The sequence below is a fragment of the Leptinotarsa decemlineata genome, unplaced genomic scaffold (genome assembly GCF_025532065.1).
Source record: "Leptinotarsa decemlineata unplaced genomic scaffold, Ldec_3_MD MMD2_tig00026336_RagTag_RagTag, whole genome shotgun sequence".
Classification (NCBI taxonomy): domain Eukaryota; kingdom Metazoa; phylum Arthropoda; class Insecta; order Coleoptera; family Chrysomelidae; genus Leptinotarsa; species Leptinotarsa decemlineata.
This window is the reverse complement of record NW_027412692.1, coordinates 2,901,611-2,918,991: the sequence shown is the minus strand read 5'-3', so window position 1 is coordinate 2,918,991 and position 17,381 is coordinate 2,901,611. Positions and strand designations below refer to the sequence as shown.

Here is a 17,381-nt window from a genome sequence, read left to right as displayed (position 1 = left end):
GCATCACAAGGACAAGACAACGCATGAGGTCTCCTTCAATAATATTGAATATCTCAGCTCATTAAAGCACCTGATTTTTGCTTTCCTCAGATCAAGTGGACTGGAGTCGGAAACTTAGGAGTTTATCATGACCTTCCAGGATGGTGTCTTCAAAACCTCAGCCTACCGCAGTCGCGTGATGGGAATAGAGGTTCCTGATACAAGGTGCAGGGTCTGCCGTGAGGCGCCTGCGACCCAAATGCACTTGCTGTCAGGATGTCCAGCACCGGGGATATTGAATCCTTTGGAAGAAATGGGAAGTGTCAAATTTATGGAAACTATTCATTCCCCACCCTCAGGCTCATACAAGCTTATAAGCCTGATGTAGTTCTTTTCGGCCATTAGGGCAAGGCGATGATTGTCTGGGAGTTTCTAGCACTTGGCGCGGCGAATATAGCCCCAAGAGAAGGAAAACTGATAAAATATCAAGATTTTTTTTTTCGAACTCCACAGACTATATCCAAACCATTCAGTGAATATAGTTGTTTAGGTGAAATGACGATGTATATACTAGCTACTACTAGTATATGCTAGCTTGCCGCACTAAGGCAGATATCTCAGCCGGACAAATGCAGCAGGCTGTCATTCTTGGCTCACTTCGTCTGTTTTGGGCAATGATCACGGTGTGAGAAGTGGTCATTGGTTGATAATGCTGGCGCACCTTCCCGAATGCATTGGGGCTTCGGAGATAGAGCTCGACCAGCGCAACCTTAGGGAAAAAAGTAATAAAAATATCATGAATGATGATAATATCTATTTATTTCACTTTTTGAATAGTACAAAAGAAAAAACTATGCAACAAGGATGAAGTTATATATTTAGTGAAAAAATAACACAAGTAACATAATGAACAAACAACAGAGAATATTTGGAAATAGATAGAATCGCCTTTGAAATTTTCGGTCCGAGATAGTTTTTCTGGTAGAGGGTTGTTGGGTACTAGTACTAGGTACTAGTAAATCTCCCAAGTGAGTTGGATAATTTACAGGCCAACCTAGAAACCACACTGATGATTGCTATTTTTGTAGTATTGATATTACTGGCCATAACTCGAAAAACAAGAAGGTAATAAGCTACCCTAACCTGATTTCCGCCATCCGACCAGTAAGTAGGGCGCGATGTAGATTTGCGGGTCCCAGAACCTCCAAATGATTTGAATTCTGTTCAAACGGAAATGTTTTCTGATATAGAGCCTAAACTGTTTACTCAGATTGAGCTCAACGACTTGGTTAACAGAAGGAAAAGCTAAATTGCGTGATTCTAGACTGAAAGAAAAAAACTTATTGGCATTTGTACCTAGCATATATGTGTATAGCAAGAGAGAGCAGAAATTTTTTGAACAAGAAGGTGATTTCAGGTCTGATCAAAGAGTTTGGGGTTGAATACAAAAAGGAAGACTGGAGGCTTCTGAGATTCTTCCAAAACTAGTTCATAAGTTGTTTTATTACACAATAGTAATAGTATAACTGTTGGCCATTCTGTACATATGAAAGAGAGCTAGGAAATCTTAGACAGCGTCGAATAAAATTGGCTATTTGGCTCATGGGGATGATATATGGTGACTCCGCAAAAACCTTGTAGATCATAAAAACATTCTCTTACTACCTCTACATATAAAGTTAGGCCTCATGAAACAGTTTGTAAAGATGGACCTTGTTTCAAGTATCTCTGTCAGAAATTTCCAAACCTTTCAGAGGCTAAATTCGAAGAAGGCGTCTTTGTAGGACCCAACATTCGAAAAATTATGTTCGACGTAAACTTCGAAACCACAATGACCATACAAGAGAAAAAAGCATGGATGTCATCCAAGCAAGTTCTTACGAAATTCTTAGGAAATACAAAAGACCCAGAATATCGTACCCTTGTAGCTAACATGTTGAGAAACTAGGATGTTTGATGAGCCTGAAAGTCCACTTCTTGAAAATTTCCCGGAAAATTTGGGAGATGCTGGTGAGGAGCAAGGTGAGCGTTTTCACCAAGACATTATTTCAAGTAACCTACTGTAAATAAAAACCATGATAGTGATTTAACATAGTGTTTCATTGATTTTACCATATACTATACAGATTTTTAACTATATAAAAAACTCAATTCTCAAAAACTATGGGTGATACAGAAAAACTAAGACCAGATTTGGATTCAGCACACAAAAATCTACAAAAACCAGCTATTATTATAGTAAACAAAGTTTTCAAAAACAATTTTTTATTGGGCTGTTATTAATTCGATGATTCAATGAAAACTTGATCTGTTTTTATAAACAAAATTAAACGATCCATAAATACTCGTATATATTCTGAAAATCGTAACCATTAGAAGGTGCGATCTCCTACATAATTCTCTTCATCCAGGTCGAACTACTGACGTGTGAAAAATGATTTTTTTTCACGGAGGTTCCCAAACCCCACTTTGAAATCCCGTATCGCAAATGTTAATAATACTACTAATAATACTACAGATTTAACAAGATATCAAGTATATATCAGGTGAGCTGAAAAGTTCGTGGTGTAATGCACAGATGGCGCCACTAGTATTAAATCCATATGATTGTTAGTTGACACTAACATTCAAAACGTACGTGTACAACTTTCACAGCTGACGGACTATTACTTTGTGTGATAGATCATTTTGAGTGAAGCAACAGTTTGAAGAAAATGGACGAAAATAAGTTTCGTGTGTTAATAAAGCATTACTTTTTGGCAAAAAATACTGTTGAAGCCGAGGCTTGGCTTGATAAACGTTATTCGGACTTTACACCGAGCACGATGCACGCAATGGATGCTCCAAAGATGCTGTTACTGATTTGTATCTGTATCTGTAGAGTATGGAGAGTTAGTGTAGGCCCACAGCACTTAAGCCACATGAGACCCATTGTACATCCTCCCGTGGAGTTGTCTTCTCAGGTCATCGTCCATCCTGGCCTTTCCAGGAAGGTGGATAAGTCTCTGGGAGACATCTCCTTTATATCGGCAGGTGTAGGCCAAGACTCGCCGAACACACACTACCTTATTGACGATAACTCCGGACATTCGCATAGGACATGCCATACAGTTTCATCTTTCTGTTCACACATCCTGCATAGAGGTGTGTCCACTAGCCCCATATTGTGGAGGTGTTTCCTTAGTTGACAGCGGCAGTCAGAAATCCTACTGTTGAGCGTAGATTTTTCCTAGTCGTAACCAGATATTTCTTCGGCGCCAGCTTCCCAGAGTCGTACAGGGTGATCCTGGCAAGATTGCATCCTTTGATTTCATTCCATCTCTTTGGAGATTGACCATGGATGTGAGGTTTGGCTAGTTCCGCAATTGTCGAAGTCATCAGGCCGTAGATGCCACTGAGTCCTAAAATTCTTAGCCCAGCCGCTTCGTTGGCTAAAGAGTCGGCAATGAGATTACCTTTACTCCTGTCGTGCCCTTTAATCCACCTCAGGATAATGTTATTATCTACCGAGGCTTTGGATAAATCTTGGTGGCACTCTAGTACTATAACACGTTGTCTGTTCAAGGCTAATAGGGCTTGTCTGCTGTCTGCAGATTGTTATGTTTTTGCCAGAAATTTCTTTCCTGGTTACTTCTTTTGTGGCGATTGAGATATCTGCCAGTTTTGTTTGAACCACGCTGGTACCGATGAAAAACCTAAAGAAAGTCCAAAAAATAATTTTGAATGACCGCAAAGTGTGATTGATCTAGATAGCTAGGGCATTGAAGATATAAAAGGAACGTGTTGAAAATATCGTGCAAGAATATTTGTATGCGAAAATGGTTGCCCCGCGAGCTCATAATCGACCGAAAACAATAACAAATTGATGATTCTGAGCGGTGTTTGAAGCTGTTCCACGTTAAGAAACCCGAATTCATGCGTTGAATAAAGTGGATAAAGGTGTTATGTGACATATTTGGAAAAATTGATTTTATTTATTTTTTGAGCGCCCAGGTCCTAATCTAACTTTTTATAAGGTGATACATATATAAAACTACATATTTGAAAAAACTGCCAGTTGATAAAAGTGGTATGTCGCATAGCATACTCACCGTTTAGTGTATAAAAGTGTCATGTCACAAATCTAGGACATAACACCTTCATTTCGTGAAAAACGTACGGTTGTTTGGTAAGCACGAGTTGCAGTAACATGTCACTTTTGAGGGTATGTTTCATAAATTGCGTGCATCGTATCTCCACATAATTTTGAACGATTAGTGAGTTGATTTGTGTTTTATATTTTAAATATAATGGAGAGTAGAGGTAACGTATTCTTAGAATATTGTATGAAAATCAAAAGTTGAATTCTGTGAAGAAAGGTAATATTTTGAATATCTAGTTTTTCAAGTGTTATAATTTGAAACAATACATTATTGTTTGTAGACGTACAATGCAGTTCAAATACTATAAACATTCAACAAAAATGTACAAAAAGTGAGCATAGTGAGCAGCTTTTTCAAGAGAGTACCCAAAAGCCATCCACTTCAAAAGGCTTGATATGTTAGTTTGTTTATTTTTTACTATTTCATTCCAGGTAGTACTAAAAGGAACCTTTAATTTTAGATATAGCAGAAAGCGACGAGCAGGAATGCGTATCATCTAGTGACAAATTTTTTCCTTCAGATAATTCGAATTATTCTAGTGAAGATTCAGATTTAGATGATGATTATAAAAAAGGTAATGACAATACCATCTGTTTGAGAAGAGAAAATGTAAAGAAAAATATTTTTTGACAAAAAACTAATACTGAAAGTACTCCAGATAATGTAGACGAATTGAATGAAGTTCATGTCTCTGAAATTGAAAATGATGCAGATGAAAATGAGATCAACACTTGTGAAAATGAAAATATTGCCCACGAACAGTTGTATCTATATTACTGGCGAAGGAGAAATGACGTACAGTGTTAAGTCACAGAAACACTATTCATGCAATACAAATGAAAACATACAGATTTTATCCCCGTTACTTAAAGTAACGCAGATACACCATATGTACATAAACGAGTGTAAAAAAAAACTTGAAGACATGTATTTGAACAAAATGTATCGTCATATATTCAAAACAAGATTTAACTTTCAATTTGGTCACCCCAAGAGCGATGCGTGTAGTGTATGCGATTCCGGTGGAAATACCGCTGATCACCTACACCTTTGCTTTCGAATCTCGAAAAATTGAAAGGCAAAACCCACTTTCCAACAAAAACATAGTCTATATCACTATGGATTTGCAACAAATTATGCTTCTGCCCAAGCTATCAACCTCAAAAGCATTATATTTAAGTCAAATGTGGCTATACAATTCTGGGATACACTGTATTACCTATTTGGGACAGAAATCATACTTCTTCACGTGGACTGAGGATGTAGCCAATAGAGGCAGCAATAAAATTGCAAGTTGTCTTTTTCGGTTTTGTAAAATGCTCAAGAAAGAATATCCAGAAACAAATCATTTGATTGTATGGTCTGATTCGTGTTCCGGACAGAATAAGAATATATGATTATTTAATTTTAAATTGCTTTTTTAAATAATTGATCACAACTTCCCGGAAGTAGATCATAGCTATTTTGATTCTGATAGGGACTTTGGCCGTATCGAGAAAGTTATTTTCCATTTTCATACCTAACCAATATCGTGACATTATGAAATCATCAAGTACAAAAAATAGTATTTGTGGAAACATGAAAAACTTTTTCTATAATTTCGAAGAGATTCCAGATAAACTATATTTATTTAGAAAGTGAAAGAATACTTTAAATGACAAAACTAACCTTTTGGATGATGTAAAATGGATTAAAGTGAACGAATTTGGCTACTATTATTATATAATATGTTTTCTTGATTATACACCATTCCGTCCAGTTGATTCAAATAAAAGAGGTACTTCACAGAAGTGAAGTAAAACCAACTAGACCCACAAAGAAAACAGCGGTTTAACTCTTGATAAGCTACAAAATTCAAAAGAGCAAATCAAATTTGTTGAGGAGGAATACAGGTGGTTTTACGAGGACATTTTGAAAAACAACATCGAAAACCCAAAAAAGAAGAGAGAAACATGTTAAATGTTTTAATAACCAGCTTTTGTGTATTTTTATAAAAGCAATAAACAAACATTAGTATACTTGATTCTTCTATCCATATAAACCAAACCTCACTTTAATATCGAGTTTGGTAAATAAAGGTGCTATATACATAAAACTCTATTTTTCTCGTAAGTTACAACTGTTTTACAAATCAAAATTTATGGAAATAAAAATAATTATTATATACCCATTCAATAAAAACCGCAAGCTAAAAGCAAAAATGGAACAAAAAAGTTCCAAATCAAGATAGTCTATTACTATTTACTCGAAACTTCAGTTTTGTGACATAACACCTTTATCCACTTAGGTGTTCATGTGACAATGGAGGAGAGGTGACTCCATAATTTTACACTGGAATCAAAATAGTCGTTATCTAAGTGGACTGCACGTGGTGAACCGACTCCAAAACGTGCAAAGATGCAACAGTCGGTTGGCAAGTTTATCAGTATTTTGTGATGCGTATGGTATAATATTCATCTGATATCTTGAAAGGGTTAAAACCATCAACATCTTCTATTATATATAGCGTTACTGGATCGTTTGAAGGACTTAATCGCGAAAAAACAACCCATTTGAAAAAAAAATGCTGTTTCATCAAGACAATACGTATCACAAATCAATGAAAACGATGGCAGAATTGCTTCCGCATCCACCGTATTCTCCAGATCTGGTCCCTAGCGACTTTTTCCTATTCTCGAACCTCTAGAAAATGTTGACTTCGAAGAAATTGACCGCTGATAAAGGAGTAATCGTCGAAACTGAGGCATATTTTGAGGCTAAAGACAAATTGTACTATAAAAATGGTGTCAAAAAATTGTATGATCGCCATAATTGTTATGTCGCCTTTGAAGGCAACTGTATTTAATATTGAAATCAGATTTTATTAATTTTATTTTCCTATGTTAGCCTACGAATTTTTCCAGCCCAACAGATTGACAAGAAGCTTAACGCAAAACAGTTTTTTACGTCATTTGCAGACTATGTCAAAATGTGAGTCTGTATTCAACTGTGATGCCTAATAATTCATTTTTTTTTAGAAGATTCTACGTGAAGATCTTCATCCTCACATCAGCACATCTTCAGTTATATTGATTGACTTTCAGATTATTTTTATTCGCTTTATAATTCACTGGTATTGTCTGATATATATGGAGTGTTTTTTCTGTGATAGGGAAATTTGTATAAACCGCATGTGTCACCACGTGGAATGATGCGAGTTCGTGAAAGTAAAAAAGCAGCCCGAATATAGATCCTTGGAAGGCACTTTGCTCGATAATTCATGATTCATTCACAGTACACCTAACAACAGCTCGTTAGGTTCCACCTTGCAGATATGATTTGATTAACTTCTGAGACCTCAATACTTGCGAAATAGCATATAGTTTTCACCGTAAACATAGGAGCCTGATTTGGCAACTGATTAAACGTCCATTCAATCCATTATTTTCAAGCAGTAACATTAAAAGAGAAATTTCAAGTGTGGAGGTTGTCTAATTTGCCACAGTCACGGTCAATATGATAAAAGGACAAGAGGATGTTTTATCATTAAATAACTTTGAGTAGGTGTTAACAAACATTTGCAGATAATTGCGATCATGAAAGTATTCGATAATAGTTGAAATTATCACTATCATTCGACATGTGCCACCATCAACTTCTTTTGTCTTGTCTTTTCGTTTTATGTTTCGACTTGTCCGTAAGCAAAAGAGTGTTTTTTCGTAATTGTGGTGAAGGAGGGTTTAGTTGCACTAATACGAAAGATATCACTTTTCAGTGCCCAAATGATACAAATGTGAGTAGATTATGTTAATTATTCGAAACAAAGCTGTCAACTCTCAGCTGGATCGTTATTATTCAAAAGGTCCAATATATTATTTTGTCAAGTCTGTTGTAGTTGTTTGAATATTGCTTTGTTCAAAATAATCTTTGTGAATTCCAAAAAAAGCAATTTCAATATTTTATCAAGCCAAATGTTCTACAAAAATCATTATATAATATTCATGTGATTTCAAATCAAAGTAGGGAATCACGCACTTTATTGCTTTACAAAAATATGATAGAAATGACAGATACTTGATAAAAATCAATTATAGCATATTTAAAAAAAAACACTTTATTGTTGTACAAATTCTGTATCGTGCTTTTATAATAATTGGAAACACTAGAACTATCACTGCCTGATGAATTTTCACATGATAAATCCATTATCTAAATTATTTTCCTTTCTAAGAAAAACTCATAAGACTGGAGATCAATAAATACAATTTTTACCTGAGCCATCATTTTACTGACTTTTGAGATCTATCTCGAGTACCAATTTCCTAGATGCAAACTGAATCCAATAAAGGCGAACGATTCAAATCTACATACTTGATCATTGAACAATAGACTCGAATTTCTATTGATTTCTAAACTTTCCAAAAGGTTGAATTTCAAACTTTTCTCTTCCAAATGCAATACGTCATAACTGAGATTGATCTCGTGAATTTTGGACAAGAACTTTTTTACTCCCGATTTCTCCGTCACTGGACGTTCATCTTTATTGTTTTCATTAATGAATTTACCAGAATTATCATTCGTTCTGAAGGGCTACGTTCAGTTGAACACATTTATTTTTAGTTTTTGGCAGGTATTTTTAGTTACATTAGGTTTTGGGGGCCCTGCTATAGGCTAATGCTTCATCAGGGTTTAGGCTACGTCAAATTCTTTGGTATTTAAACTTTTCAGAATACGAGCGACATTATTGGTAGGATCGCCAAAGTAAGTTACATAATGTTTAGTAGTATTGCATTGCAAGCAAGCATATCATGGGATCAGTTGCAGAAACTAATCCCAACAGAAAAAAACAGGATAGTAGAATTTAACAACATGAATATGACACAAAACATCAATCAAAACTAGTTATTTATCAAGTTTGAAGACTGCAAGGCTAATATCCCAGATGTTTCCTGTTTATCCAGCAGCAGAAGCACTTTGAAAACAATCGAGTAGATCACGCACAAATCTTTTTCGAAATATTACCTCTCATCAGTGCAGAATATATCCCACTTTAGCATGGCTCGAATACATGTATGAAACTTTCGTCCGAGAGAAAAATTGTTGACTACTAAGAGCCTTATCTAGAAAACAAAGCTTCCAGCTGTGAAAAAACATTCCATATACTAATACTCTAATAAAAATTAAAATGACTCTGCAGACTGTATCGAGGAGAAATGCAAACGTATAAAAATCAATATTTAAAATAGAATCTCGAAATATTCATCTCTACAGTAGGTTTTGATAAATGCTTGCCGGAAAACAACTAATTCCCTGGGTAATACCACGTTGGATATTGATTTATATTCGACAGAAATGTATGCATGATACGTTACAGAGGTTAGTCTTACAGAGGTTATTCTTGCAGATATTTTTCGTTCAGCGTGCTCCTGCTGATGGAGATATGAAGGTTTCTTTGGCAAAAGAATTTTGTGGTAGAGTACGTTCACCATTCATAGTAATTCTGTACAAATTTAGAAAATACCTTGTTTGTCCATAGACAACCACCTGAGCCGATTAATATAAGTAGATGTTGAAATCCATCTTCTGATAGAGGGAGTAGGCCAGGTACCAGTGTTTTGGATTCTTTGTAGACGATTTTTATCGAGGTATCTTACAGCGGAATCAAAGACAACATCACGATAATTCAGCTTGAATAAATCGAGTGATTCGCAGAATTTTCCATGCCTTATTCAGAATATGACTGTTAAAATAGACTAATATCAAACTTGCAAACGCTTTTTTTACTGTATGAGATACGTGCTTGATGAAGAGGAGGAAATTATTAATAAATAAGCCTAAATTCTCATAGTAGCCCGATGAGTGGATTCATTCATTGTAAAGAAAAATGATGGGTCGGGATCTATTTTTGGCAATTTTCATTACAAAAAAGTAAAGCTTCATATTTGAAGGTGTTGATAGATGAGCAGAACCAGCAAGTCTTGCAAGATCCTCATCCATCTTCTTGCATTTCCTTTTTCATCGAAAGCCAGGTACAATTGATTATCATCTGCATAAATATGTGATGTTACGTGTTTCAGATGCTCACATAATTGAGAGATACGAGTACTGAAGAGTATCAGACCCAATATTGAGCCTCGAGGTACACTTCAAAGTTTGAGGTACACTTTAAGGCTCAATATACGTGTTATTGTTTAGGTTAATTAGGAAATTTCGCATTCCCAATATACCCCTTCTATAAATTGATATAAGAAATCATAAACATATGATAAATAATTTCATCCACATGAGTTTTAAGTTCCCTACGAAGATTAATTGCTACCCTTAGAATCTCAAATAGGAAGAAGACACTCATCTCAACTGAAAAATATAGATTTGTAAAAAAAGTCCTTTCTCTTCATTGCCATCTCTAATATTTTGTGAAAATTCTAATTTACCGATTGATATTCATTTTTATTTGAATGGCAATATCAATGAACAAAACTATTGCTGCTGGAGTTACAATAAATCACACGTTTTTATACAACAGCCTTGAAGACAAAAAATCAAACTTAAGTCAAATCGAACCTTTATTACATTACCCAATCCATATGATATAAAAGTTTGTCATGATATTTACCTATTTCATGAAAAAACACAATGTTTTTCCTAGAATTACTTATATCAACATTCGATTACATACTGAATTATGATGCAGATATTCAGGTATCATTTATTTAGATGAAGATTGAAAAAATACTAGTGGGCTTAAAACAGATCCCGGAGAAACACCTATTCAAATGTAATCCCCTCGTAGTGGATTGAACCACGACGACAGAAATATTTTTTGAAACCATCTCCTACCTAACAAAAGAATAATGTTGTGGGTTATAGTTTGCGAGTTGACATCCTACACAAAAAATGTACTGCTTTATCTCAATTGTTGTTCATTTAATACATTTGCTTTTTTTTTTCAGGGGTTGATCTTTATGGTAAACCAATTCGCGAGTCCTTTCAATATCGAAACCTTAAAAATCAGAGATTGCAAAAATCTCACAATATCATTACGATGCTCTAGTGAACAGAAAAATATCCAGTACTTACATATCAATAATATAGGAGTCTTGAACATGGAAAGGCTTCAATACCAGTCTCAACTGCCACCGAAAGTTGTTCTAGAGAATATAGGATATATGGAAACTATACCTAGTTTTACTTTTTCCCAAATTGATAAGCGTTTGCATACTATTAACTGCTTCAAACCAAAAGAGGATTTCAACGACATTCTGGTGAAAAATGTCAATATACACACCGTTCAATCGAATGCCTTCAATATGCCAAACGATTTTGGTAATGTCACCTTCATAAACGTTACGATTCATAGATTGCAGAGCTCTGCCATTGTGACAAAACTATCTACAACATCAAATTTTTTTTTTGAAAGTAGTGCCGTCGAATATACTGAGAGCCTTGCATTCAGAATATATGGAAAAATAGCAATTTTCAGGTGAGCAATTAGTGTTTACCATCCATAGTAATTCTGTACAAATTTAGAAAATGTAGAATTCATCTATGCTTGTCCAGACGTCTTAAAAAACTTCTTTCGCCACAATCAGTGGCACGAATGAATACATGTAACAGGAAACCTTCAGGAGTAATCAAAAACAGCTTCGATTTTGATGAGGCTTTTTAATGCTTTTTTTTATTGTTTGAACACAAAACCCGTCTGAAGCAGGGACAGAATCATGTTCATTGTTCATACAAGTTTCCGGCAGTTTTGGCACCATGTTCGTAAGCGTAGGCTAAGATAGATTTTTTTTTCACTATTCAATTTAGTTGCCTTCGAAGACGATACAACAATTGAAGCGGCCATTCAATTTTTCGATACCATTTTCATAGTACGATTACCCCTTCATTTATTTCCAGCAAGCATTCTTTTGAGATCTGAGAACAGAAAAAGTTGCTGTGAGTTAGATCTGGAGAATACGGTAGACGCGGAAACAATTCGAAGCCCAATTTATGCAATTTTGGTATCGTTTCCACTGATTAGTAGGTTAGGTTAGGTTAGGTCCAAATTGTGGGTCTATTCGACCCTCCACCGCAACCCGCAAGGGTTTATTGTGGCTCAAGCCTATTCACACTCGACCAAATATTCCCAGCTTCTTAAGGAAGCCGATTAGTTTGTATGGTGAGTGGTCTTTCAGGTCAGATGGTATGAGTATGGCTCTGTCGAACTGTAAAAACTTGATTCGGTCCCCAACGGGGCAGGCACAAAGTATATGCTCTGCTGTTTCATTGTTAATGAGGTAGTCGGTGCAAGGTGTAAGATTCCCACCTAGATACCCGCGACAACCTTTCCATATGAGGGTTCTTGCACGTCAGCTACACCTGACGAGGCCTTAGATTCAACCATGCAGCGCTTTTTCGCCTCTGGTTTTGGTAAATTATCACTTGAGCGCAAACGTTAGCTAACCTGCTCATAGGGGGTTTGTTCCTCCACCTGAGACAGATTCTGCGTACGCCGCTCAAGAATTTGGTGCAAGGCGGTTTTATAAGGTACTCCGCTTTTGTGGAGACGAGTCAGTCGCTTCCTGGCTGCACCATCAAACTTTTTTTGAGGTCCAGTTATTGGATCAGGAGTTGGGGAGTTGAGAAGCTCTCGCTCCTGAACTAAATTTACAGGGAGGTCAGTTGGAGTCGTAAACTCGACATCTATCTCCTCTGTAGACTCGCTCCAGAACTAAATTTACAGGGAGGTCAGTTGGAGTCGTAAACTCGACATCCATCTCCTCTGTAGACTCGCTCCTGAACTAAATTTACAGAGAGGTCAGTTGGAGCCGTAAACTCGACTTCCATCTCCTCTGTAGATTCGCTCCTGAAATAAATTTACAGGGAGGTCAGTTGGAGTCGTAGGCTCGACATCCATCTCTTCTATAGACTCAGCGTCAGAAAGAATTTTTAAGTTTACTCTGTCCCTAAAAGTCCCACGAGAAGCTTGGGAAAGAAGGTTAATCACGGCAGAGCCCCGCATTACCGTGACAAGGTGATGCTACGACGAGAGGGCGCCCGGTATCTCAAAGGTTTCGTAGAGACAGCTGATATGCTCAGTGTCATCCTCTCGGCACGGATACACACACTTTAGGATTGAGCCATCGTTGGGATGTCATTCAGTTAGGGAAGAACAGAACCGCAAGTGATTCTGTCATTCCCGTATCCAGCATAGCTACGTGGAAGCAGGCATCCGATGGTCGGTTTGCTCAACCTCGACATCCCAAGCCAATGAACTCGCCAAAAACAGCATGCACAGTGGTTCAGGCAGTGAAATATGAACAAGGACAGCCAACATTCCCACTGATTAGTATCACGGAGCATTGTCTTGATGAAACAACTCGTTTTTCCGCAATTTCCTTTAAACGTCCTTTCTTATTTTGGCCACACCATCGGATTCACGTACTGAATATTCTGAAATAGTTCACGTCAAAATTGCGTTCGTAATTGAAAAAATTATGAGAGAATGAAGTTTGAAAAATATATCATTCAACTATCCTATCAAATCAATGTTAGAACATTCATGAAAATTCAGATCACTTCACTGTTTTCAGTACATTTTGCTTTATCACTGTCCACAGTTGCATCAAAATTTGATGACCAACAAAAAAGTTATAAATGAAGAAAGGTTGAAAAATATTTCGTGTGAAGTCTTTCAATAATTCTTAACTCATAACTGAAGAAGAAATTGATGAAGAAGAAATTTTGAATACACTCTGGCTATTGATAAACCAAAACCTGCTGAATCCAGTAGAATAAATAATCTTAATTCCAATTGATTTTCTAGAATTGAATTGGTGAAATATTAAAAGGTATACTTTTGAAATGTTATTTTCTAATGACGAACACAATTTTGACATAACCTTTGTCAAAACTACGTGATCCAATGATATGTTCGAATTTGAAGAAGAAGCTAATAACTTTTGAAAAGTATGTGATTTTCAAATTCCATTTTCTTATAACTTTTTCAATAATAAACGCATTTCATCCTTATCTTGACAAAATACTTTCTAAAACTTCATCAATCCAACGGCATGATTTAATTATGTTTGTTCACAGAGAAAACAAATTCTTGGAAATATCTCCAAACGGTATTAACGGTACACTAGGAAGTTTCAGCTTCTATAAAAATTTCGTTAACATCCTACAACCTCATAGTATCTCTCTCATATCTCAAAACGTATACATTCAGGACAACAGATTTGAGTATCTGAAAAGTGGAGCGTTGGAAAAAATAAGCCCGGGACTACTTGACGATATATCTGGAAGAAATTTCGGAAGATTGAAGTTTATTTACGAATTTAAAGGAAATTGTATTAACTTTATGGATGCTGGATGTTTGAACCCGGATTTTGAGGCATACGAGACTGTAGCGAGTGATATAATATTGAGTGAAAACAGCATTTTTTGTTCCTGTGAGAATTCGGGTAAGTTCGAGCATAATATTGTTATTGAAAAGAGACTAGTTTTTCGGATAAAACACCATTTTATTCACGGATATATAAAACGTGGAAACCTAGAAAAAGAAGGAAAAAAATATCAATAAAAATGCTTTGCAAAGATGTGTGTGTAAGTTTTTTATAAATGAAAAAGAAATGTTATGTATATATATATATATATATATATATATATATATATATATATATATATATATATATATATATATATATATATATATATATATATATATATATACATATATATATATATATATATATATATATATATATACATATATATATATATATATATATACATATATATATATATATATATATATATATATATATATATATACATATATATATATACTTATATATATATATATACATATATATATATATACATATATATATATATATACATATATATATATATATATATATATATATATATATATATATATATATATATATATATTTGAATTGAAGGGGTTATATTTTTAGGAGTGATTAATTTCATTTCCCAAAAAATATATATTTATGTATTTTAATATTGAATTTCACAAAAAGGATTTGAAGCTATATATCTTCTATCAATTATCTACAGCACTTTCGACAGCTGGTCGTACTGTCATCTTCTAGGCCTAGAAGAAGTTTTTGTGAAATTTAATATTAAAATACTGAAAATAAAGGAAAATTAGTTGCATCATTCAAAATATATATGTATATATATTGATACGACCAAGGTTTCGGTTTTTATACCATTCTCAAGAATTCTAAGTATATAGGTATATATATATATATATATATATATATATATATATATATATATATATATATATAAATACAGAGATATAGATATTATTGAGTGTGTATGATATAAATCAAAAGGAAGAAATTCGTGGTTTGCCTCCATATTTCTTGGGTGTCATGTCCACGAATTTCCTCCTTTTGATTTATTTATTTATTGATTTATTTGATCCATACAAACTTGTTAAGTTTTATTACATGGATTCCTATTATTAACAATATATACAATGTAAATTCAACTTAAAAGAGAAATATATTTTTATTACGTACCTACTATAAGAACTGTTGGGGTACAGATTTAGGTAGATTTAATTTTCACGAAGATATATTTAGTATATTATTCAGTATTGTGTTACGGAATTTGGAATATGGTAAAGACCAATCAATATCCGTTATTTCATTGAATTCATTAGCTAATATCAACATGGTTGCGAGAGGTGATCTAGTGCTAGATATTGACAAAGAAATATTGATCATAATTGTATGTCGAGTACGGCGTGAAGGGACATGAAACGGAATCACGTGTAGGATTTCGGGGGAATCAATTCGATTATTAATTATATTATATATGAATATCAGGGCTGACAAATTGCGTCTTTGTTCTAATGATAATATTTTAAATTCGCTCCTTAGCCGTGATGTTCGTATATATATATATATATATATATATATATAGGTGTATGTATTATTACCTACTCTCGGATATATATACTCCGATATTTCTCTTAGGTCCGCAGTGTTAGAATACTTGAGAATGGTGTAAAAACCGAAACCTTGGTAGTATTAATATCAATACATTAAATAAGTGGAAATTAGACAAAGTATTTTATTTCTATAACATTCATTTCATGCATGATGATGGAATATAAATTTATTCATTATTAACGATATTTCCTACATTCTTCTGTTTTTTTCAGCTTGGCTGATTTCAGGAACTGGTCACGGTTACAACACAGCTCCCATAGAAAGTTTTTATGAAGTTTTTTTAGATGAGGAGAATCAAAACAATTGCTCCTATACTTGTAATTTGCCGATTGCGAAAACTAAAATGTTGCTGCAGAATGGAAAATGTATGGACAACATCAGCATGGAGTGGCTATGCCAGAACAAAGGACTACCTTTTTTATCTGCAACCACCCCCGAGCAGGAACAACTCATAGCAGCAAAAAGTGCATCGAATTGTTTGACGTTAACCAGCCACGTTTTGTCTGTGGTACTGGTATCGATAATGTACACTTCCAAAATAATTCAAAAGTTGTCTAGCTGTCTGTTGTGAATAAACATGTTATGGATCTAACTGTAATGTTGTTTGATTATCTTTAAACTTTCACGAAAAATATATTTTTTGATATCAAATTACTTGAATGTTTTTTTTTGTTGGAAGTTTGAAAAATATACCACCATAACATTTGTCATATAGTAGTAGTAGGTTACCATAGAAAAAAAATTCTGATCAAATTTGATTTTATCATTCAATATAGTTGCTTCCGGGGACGATACAACGATTATGGCGGTCATACAATTTTTATAGTACGATTTTTCTCAAGCCTCAAAATAGGCCTCAGTTTTGACGATTGCCCCTTTAATTTTTTCCAGTGAACATTCTTTTGAGGTCTGCGAACAGAAAAACACTGGGGGCCAGATCTGGAGAATATGGTAGATGAGGAAGCAACTCAAAAACCCAATTCATGTAATTTTGTCATCGTTTTTATTGATTTGTTACACGATGCATTGTTTAGATGAACCAGCACTTTATTTTTTTCAAATGTTGCCGTTTTTCCACGATTTCGTCCTTCAAATGATGAACGCTATGTACTAGTCACTTTTGATGATTTTTCCCTTTTCAAGTTAGTCGATAAATATTATACCATGCGTATCCAAAAATACCGATACTATAACTTTGGCAGCCAAATGTTGTGTCGTTGCACGCTTTAGAGTCGGTTTACCACGTACAATTCACTCAGATGATGATTGTTTTGATTCTGGTGTGAAACGATGGAGTCAT

General features: G+C 34.7%; 1 protein-coding gene across 1 annotated transcript; it reads left to right on the top strand.

Moving 5' to 3' along the window:
• Positions 1-7,707: 7,707 nt before the first annotated feature.
• Positions 7,708-16,735, top strand: LOC111503891 (uncharacterized). The gene is made up of 4 exons (XM_023158322.2): positions 7,708-7,893; positions 11,054-11,583; positions 14,184-14,551; positions 16,294-16,735. The coding sequence occupies exons 1-4, from the start codon at positions 7,741-7,743 to the stop codon at positions 16,650-16,652; spliced, it is 1,410 nt and encodes a 469-aa protein (XP_023014090.2). The 5' UTR covers positions 7,708-7,740; the 3' UTR covers positions 16,653-16,735.
• The last annotated feature ends 646 nt before the right edge of the window (positions 16,736-17,381 follow it).